Raw genomic sequence first — 7,727 nt, forward strand, 5'->3', positions numbered from 1 at the left:
TTTTTGTCGCAGCCAGAGGGTGGGCATCAGCAGGTAGAAGGAAAAAGTATATGTGCCTTGAGATTCTCATTTGACAATGGGCTTCTCAGACAGAAACCTTTATCCCCCATGTGGCATGCAGCACATGCCTGTCCATCAGCCCTGCTTGACAGATAAGCGTGCTTGTATTTTCTGAGATGGTTCTTTGCTATTTGTGATTTCCAGGAGGCTGGTTGAACAGAGAACAAGAATAGAGTGAGAAATGAGGGGCTCTTAAAAGTGGAAACTTACTGTTTGTCAGGTTACAAGAACCTGGACAATGGCTTATTTTAAGAAGATGGAGGTCATCAATGTCACCGCCTTGCCAATGGTACCGATGGATGAGCACCTGGCTTCCTCACTCACTGCACGGACTGCAATGCAGAAAGCCGTGAGGAGGAGTCTGGAAGACAATCCACCCTGTATCCTTCTGTGGTGCTGTTTATAATCGAGACCAAATACACCTGCTGCAGAGCTGTATGTAACCTGTGCTCAAGACTATAACATGCATTACTTATTAGCTTGTTCCTTACACATTCATTAATTTTTTTCATTACTTAAGCCCTACCTATCCTCTAAAAGAATTTGAGACTGTGAAGGATTGTTTGACTTGAATTCGTTTTACTAAGATAATCAGAAAAAGCCCAAAAGGAAGAAGACTGGAAATATTTGTTGAAAGAATGAAGAAGAATAGAAAAAGCTCATTTTTTCCATTGTCTCATCTTTCCCTTTTCCCAAGAATCATAGATAGCAACTAAGAAGTCATGATCCAGCCCTCTGCCCTCAGACAAGTGAACTTAAGACTCCATTTTTTAATTTTTTTCTTTTTCTTTACTCCAGTTGACCTCACCTCTTCTTACCTGCCAGCCCTTTTGCCTAGGCTCAGAGTTTGTTCTTTCTAGCATCATCCAGGCTCTACCAGCATCTTACTTCTCCAGCACTGCCTTCATTGATCCTCATCTCACTTCTGACCCTGAACTATATCCCGGGGACCCACAGAATCCCATCTCTGGAGGACTTAGAGCTCATCCAGCAAATAACCCTCTCTGGTTATAAATAACCCAGGTCTTTCCATCTCATAAAGAGCTCATTTCTCTTCAAGTCATGCTGCTGCCTGCCCGACTGAACGTTCCCTTCTGCGTCCTTTCTCTCCCACGCCTCTCAGAACCCCTCCTCGAGGTGAGCACGCCTGATCCCATCAGGATCCGCTTCAGGGTCTCGCTTTCCTGTGCCTTTTTCTAATGTCCCTCTTTTGCTTAATCCTGTGCTCGTCTCAGCCTAACTAATCCATTTCGCTCCCTATGATTTATTGTGTTCCTCCTTGGCATCTTCATTTGTCAAGCATCCTCCAATTTGTAAGAACACTTGAGGGTAATGGAAGTAAGAGAGAACCTCGCTTTAGATGAAGGCAGCTGAGGAGCGATAGGATTATGGAGCTTTTACAGAGGATATGTTCCCAGACCAATTGAGTCTGAGATAGAAAGAAATTCAAGCGTTAGAGCTGGTAACAAGATGGGCCATTGAACTGAGCAGAGGTTTCAACAGTGATAAGCAAGGTCAAGATACCCTTTGACTTAGTCATCCCTCACCTGAAAATCTCTCTTAAGGGAATAATCCAAAATATGGAAACAGCGTTCTCTGTGACTTTGTGCATCACAGCCTTATTTCTGATTGCAAAAAGTTATAAACAACATAAATATTCAGCAGCCAAGGAACAGTTAAGTGTATTAAGGTTAATCCTCTAAGCAGGTTCATATAATGCCATTTAAACTATTATGAAGATTATTTAGCCTTATGGGAACTGATCATAATAATGAGTGGAAAACGAGTCAGTAGTAAAATAAGCATACACTGAGATTATAATCATGTAGAAAAGTATGTATGTAAAGATTCCTGGAAGGAAATCTCCCCAAATCCTAACAGAAGTTGTTAGGGCAGCAACATAATAGATGAGTCTTTATATATTTTTTAAGGTGTCTAGAATATAATTTTCATTTATAATTTATAAAGCAACTCATTTAAAACAAGATGAAAGAAATGTTGAATGTTTACAAAGAAAATAATTAAGTGGCCAGACAGCACAGAAAGGGAGTAAGCCTTCACCCCATTTGTACGTAATTACCACCCCGAGAGTCTCCTTAGCTGACTCCCCGCCCAGCGTGCCTCGTTGGTTCCATCCACCAGGTGAACCAGAAGATTGCTGAGATAGATCTGAGTTCCAGCCCGTTGGACAACAGCCTGGTAAGTTATGGGTGCCAGGGCTGAGGCCAGGCTTCCAGGAAGGAAGGGCCCTGGGGGCCCCTCCATTTATTTGAAAGCACATTTGCCCATTAGAGTTCTCAAATATATATATTTTTTTAATTAATAAACTCTTTTTTGGAACGGTTTTGGGTTCATAGCAAAATTGAGCTGAAAGTACAGAGTTCTCTCATATCCACGTCATGCACGCTCTCCCTGCCCCTCCACAGTGGTACATTTGTTACAACTGAGGAACCTAAATTGGCACATCGTTATCACCCAAAGCCCATTGTTTGCATTAGGGTTCTCTCTTTGTGCTGTGCATGCTATGAGTTTGGAAAAATACGTCATGACATGCATCCACCTTTGTAGTATCAAACAGAATAGTTTCACTGCCCTAAAAATCCTCTGTGCTCCTTCTATTCATCCCTCCCTCCCCCTAACCCCTGGCAGCCACTGATCTTTTTATTGTCTCCATAGTTTTCCCTTTTCCAGAATGTCATATAGTTGGAACCATACAGAATGTAGCCTTTTCAGATTGGTTTCTTTCACTTAGTAATATGCACTTAAGGTTTTTCCATGTCTTTTCATGGCTCGATAGGTCATTTCTTTGTAGCATTGAATAATGTTCCATTATCTGGGTGAACTACAGCTTATTTATCCATTCACCTACTGAAGGACATCTTGGTTGCTTCCAACTTTTGGCAGTTATGAATCCAGTTGCTATAAACATCCCTGTGCAAGGTTTCGTGTGGACATATGTTTTCATTTCATTTGGGTACATGCCAAAGAGCATGATTGCTGAATCACATGCTAAGAGTATGTTTAGTTTATAAGAAACTGTCAAACTGTCTCCCAAAGCGCCTGTGCTGTTTAGCATTCCCACCAACAGTGAAGGAGTTTCTGGTGCTCCACACCCTCACCAGCACTTGGTACTCTTCTCAGTGGTCCGGCTTTTGGCCATTCTAATTGGCGTGTAGTGATATCTTCTTGTTTTAATTTGCAGTTTTCTAGCGACATGTGATATTAAACATCTTTTCATGGTCTTACTTGCCATGTGTATTTCTTCTTTGGTGAGGTGTCTGTTAAGGTCATTGCCCCCTTTTTAACTAAGTTGTTTGTTTTCTTACTGCTGGGGTTTAAGAGTTCTTTCTATGTTTTGGATAACTGTCCTTTATCAGATGTGTCTTTTGCAGATATTTCTCCCAGTCTGTTGGCTTGTCTTCTCATTCTCTTGACATTGTCTTTGGCAGACCAGAAGTTTTTAATTTTAATAAAGTTCGTTTATCAATTGTTTCTTACATGGATCATGCTTTTGGTGTTGTATCTAAAAAGTCATCTCTATGCCCAAAGTCATCTAGGCTTTCTCCTATGTTATCTTCTAGGAGTTTCATAGTTTTACTCTTAACATTTAGGTCTATGCTCAATTTCGAGTTAATTTTTATGGACGGTATAAGGTCTGTGTCTAGATTCATTTTTTGGTATGTGGAGGTCCAGTTGCTTGAGCACCATTTGTTGAAAAGACTATCTTTGCTCCATTGTGCTGCCTTTCTTCCTTTATCAAAGATCAGTTGACGGCTTTTATGTGGGTCTATTTTCAGGCCCTCTCTTCTGTTCTGTTGGTCTATTTGTCTATTCTTTTGCCAATACCACACTATCTTGATTACTATAGTTTTACAGTAAGTCTTGAAGCCAAATAATGTCAGTCCTCCTTCAATATTGTATTTGCTTTTCTGGGTCTTTAGCCTCTCCATGTATAATTCAGAGTTAGTTTGTCAATATCCACAAAATAACTTTCTGGAATTTTTATTGGGATTGCATTGAATCTGTAGATCAAGTTGGGAAGAACCGACATCTTGACGGGGTGGCGGGGGAAGTGTACTATATAGTTCTATGATTCCGTCTCAGTGTGTTGGTGAGTCTGTGCCCCTGGACTGTGAACTTCACCAGTGCTTCTCAGAATCCACCCCCCACCCCCCACTTAGGTGGGACAAGATAGCCAAGTGAGGCTAGAGCTGGGTATTTCCCTTCCCCCCGGCAGGTTAGGTTCTGGTAAAATAGTTTCTTCCAAGAGCAAGAAGAACACAGTGCTATGGTATATTTAAAATGGTGACTTTTCCTCTCTCCCTGCGAAGAACCAAGGGATTCTCTGATATTTAGTAAGGACCTGGTGGAGCCCCTGGAGGTAAAATTTAGAAGTGGGATCCCCTCCCCCCCACACACACACCCTGTACCCTGCCCTGGAGTTTTTACCTCTCAGACTTGTCCACACCTTACCTCCAGCGACTTGTCAACTACAAGTCAACTACAGTCCCGGTTTTCTGCACACACACCTGGTTCCCAGGGAGGTTTCTGCTCTGATAAATTGAGATTCTCTGTGTCTGCCTGTGGGTCGCTCCCATTCGGGGGACAGCAGTTTGCCCTGTGAGCTCATTTTTCTGACAGATCTAAGAAGAGTTGTTAAATTTTTAGTTTGTTCGGCTTTTCACTTGCTAGGATGGACTGGAGACTTCTGAGCTCCTTACATGCTGGACTGGAAACTGAAAGTCTCAAAGTTAATTTTGATTCACTCATAAAAAATATAAAAGGAAGCAAATAAACCCTCCAGCAATTCACGCGTGCGCGCGCACACACACACACACACACACACACGCATGTGCACACACAGCTGGCGTGTTGGGAGACAGGAGTTCTGTAGGTTAAACAGTAGTGGTTGGTTGGGTGGCACAGCTCCCACCAAGTGGAAGCAAACTGACGTGAGTCATCAGGAAGTGTCTTTTGGGCTCTCTTGGCTTTGGTAACACGTGCATTTGATTTTTAAGTGTGTTTAAGAAGTCTGAGGTATAAATCAAAAAATCCTCAAGATACGGAGATTTGAAATAAAGCAACAAAGTAACGTCAAGCCAGCAAGTTGCTAAGGACCTGCTCCCCACAGCACTGAGAATACTGTTGAGAAGGTCAGCTCCACACCACTCAGCCCCGACAGGCCCTTACGGCCCCGCGGGCTCACCCGCCACCCTCCACACGTGGCCGCTGGAGGAGGAGGATTGTGATGATGGACGTTTACTCTTTGGCGGACGCTGGGTGCTGTGGGCAAGCTCACTCTCTAACCTGCAGGTGTTTCATCTACACCGGAGGTCACTCACCGGTGGCCTATGGGCCCAGGCTGGGCTTCCCATGTGTTTTGTTTGTCTGCACCAGTGGGCCTAAGCAGGCTTTGGATTGGTGTATCGCAGGAGCCCCAGGCCTGGAACGTGCACCTGAGTTTGAATATTCCGGAAGAACCATCAGGAGGACGAGAGGGGTGAGAAATGCCATTTATTACTCACAAGGCAGGGAAGCCTCGGCAGCGGCTGCTTGAAGCTGCAGGAATAAAGCTGCTGACCAAGAGCAAGCAGAAGTTTTTATGCCCACAAGCAGAGGGAGGGGTCATCTCCTTGCGGGAGCAGCTTCTCCGACAGGTGGGAGCAACATGCGCTGCTTGGTGACAGGAGCAGATAACGTCCTTGGGAGCAGGGACTGCTGACAGCTCTTGTGCGCTGCCTGCCTTGGCTGCTGGCTGGGCAGCCATCAGTCTTCCGAGTATGTGGAGGGTCATGCTCTGAGTTAACCCTACAGTTGGGGTCTGCATTTCCATGTGGCAGTCATCAGCGGGAGAGAGTTTGGCCGCCTTTATCAGAACGTGAGCTCTCTAGTTTGCCCCAGTCCCCTCCTCTCCTACTGTTCCCAACATGGCGGCCAAGTTTTGGTTGCCACATGGTCTTACACTGGACTGCTTCATTCATTTACAGGACCATCCATGTCTCTAAATACAACGAGAGAACCTCAGATTGGATGCAAACCCGAGTCATGGGTTGGCAGCGCAGTTCTGCAGACTGGGGAGACCGCCTCTGGGAGGCTGCACTTGGCCCGATCCCTGATCTTCGGTCCGCTGTGCTCTCGTGGCTCTTCTCCTGCTCCTCTCTCATCCCTTCCCTCCACGTTTTTGTTTCGTCTCAACCCTGCTCCTTTACTTCCTGCCAGTTCACTCCACCTGAATATCCTAACCCCTTCCCACCTGTTATCTTGCTTTCGGCAAAGTTCCTCGGCCCCCAGGGTCCCAACCTGGTGATTTGTCTCCTCAATGTTTAGCTTCACCGTCGTCCCAACTTTTCCAGTACTAACTTTAGGGTCAGTTCAGCTTTAGAGTCAATCTTTTTGTTTTAGTTTCAAAAATTTAAGTAGCGAGATAATACGTGCTTATTCTCAAATATTCAAATCACCTGCGAGTCTATAAGTAAACAGTTAAAGTCGCGTTTCCCCTGCCCTGTTTCCCTCCCTGGAAGAAACCATTGCTAATTGTACGGTGTGTATCCTTCCAGAACTGTTTTTTTTTATACATTTAGAAATATGTAACACATATATCTGGGGTGGTTTTCTTTGTTTAAGGTAAGCAGGATCATACCGTAAATATTGTTTTGTAATCTGATTTTGGTTTTATTAATTTTTAACAAACATACCTCTTGGAGATTTTTCAAAGTAGATACTGTTGACCTGTGCCCCACTCTTTAATTCTCCCCTCCCTTCCACCCCTGACCTACAGAAGTTGACGTCTCCCTTTAAGAACTGGATCTCTGGCGGTGGGGCATCGCCTCCCACGTGCTGGCGGTGTGCACTGGGCCTGGCACCCCCGGTGCACTGGCGGGGCCTGATGCACCTGAGGTATGGTCCGTGGCTCCACCTGAGGTGCAAACCCAGGACCTTCTGCGTGGAAAGCAGACGTGCTAACAACCACTACACTATGGAGCCACCCATCTGCCCCCATTCTTCTTGTGGCTGCATAATATTCTGTAGGTTGGATATGGTGTAATTGTTCCCTATTGGTAAATATTTTGGTGGTATTTTCATCATAGTGAACATATGAATATTTTTGTACATGTATTTTGGGGCTCATTTGAAATTTAAAAGTGAGGGGCCATGCTCTGAGTTAACCGTACAGTTAACTGTAGTGAAATTTAAAATTTTGGTAAATACAGTCAAATTGCCTTTCACAGAGGTTCAGCCATTCTTTACTGATGCAGGAAAGAGACCACTAGCTTTAGTCTACCCCCGCCCCGCACCCCGCCACTGTTGAGCAGAGCTTAGAATGGAATTGTGAAGAAAAGCAAAATATACACACACTGGTTGGACTGATTCCATGTAAGTTAAAAGTAACAATATATCTGTATAAGTGTGCATTTACATATGGGAAAAGGTGTAGCACCAGAGGAACAAGTTCGGGCGTGAGACTCAGTTTCAATTCCTACTTTATTTTCTTACGTTGTGATATTATGTAAATTATTTAACCTTTATGAGTCTCTGTGTCCTGTAAAATGGTGATTAAATGGTATTTACCTCACAGGGTTGTTGCAAGAATCGGATGAGTAAAAACTCATGAAACCCTTAGATCAGGGCTTAGAAGAGTACCTGGCTCACAGGAAGGACATTATACG

The 7,727-nt window shown here is 44.2% G+C and overlaps 1 protein-coding gene across 8 annotated transcripts in view; it reads left to right on the top strand.

Annotated features, from left to right (window-relative positions):
• FAM227A (family with sequence similarity 227 member A) overlaps nt 1–7,727 on the top strand; it is a 53,777-nt gene that overhangs the window by 2,677 nt on the left and 43,373 nt on the right. For 4 of the 8 annotated variants that reach the window (XM_025048860.1, XM_025048863.1, XM_015591622.2 and 1 more), the window contains exons 2-3: nt 205–440; nt 2,177–2,259. In XM_025048860.1, coding sequence (XP_024904628.1) covers nt 299–440; nt 2,177–2,259 — 225 coding nt within the window. In that variant the 5' untranslated portion in view covers nt 205–298. Of the gene's footprint in view, nt 1–204; nt 441–2,176; nt 2,260–7,727 lie in introns of those variants that run through there. The other 4 variants (XM_025048862.1, XM_025048861.1, XM_015591621.2 and 1 more) reach the window with 3 other exon arrangements.

This window comes from Pteropus alecto, unplaced genomic scaffold (assembly GCF_000325575.1).
Source record: "Pteropus alecto unplaced genomic scaffold, ASM32557v1 scaffold6, whole genome shotgun sequence".
Taxonomy (NCBI): domain Eukaryota; kingdom Metazoa; phylum Chordata; class Mammalia; order Chiroptera; family Pteropodidae; genus Pteropus; species Pteropus alecto.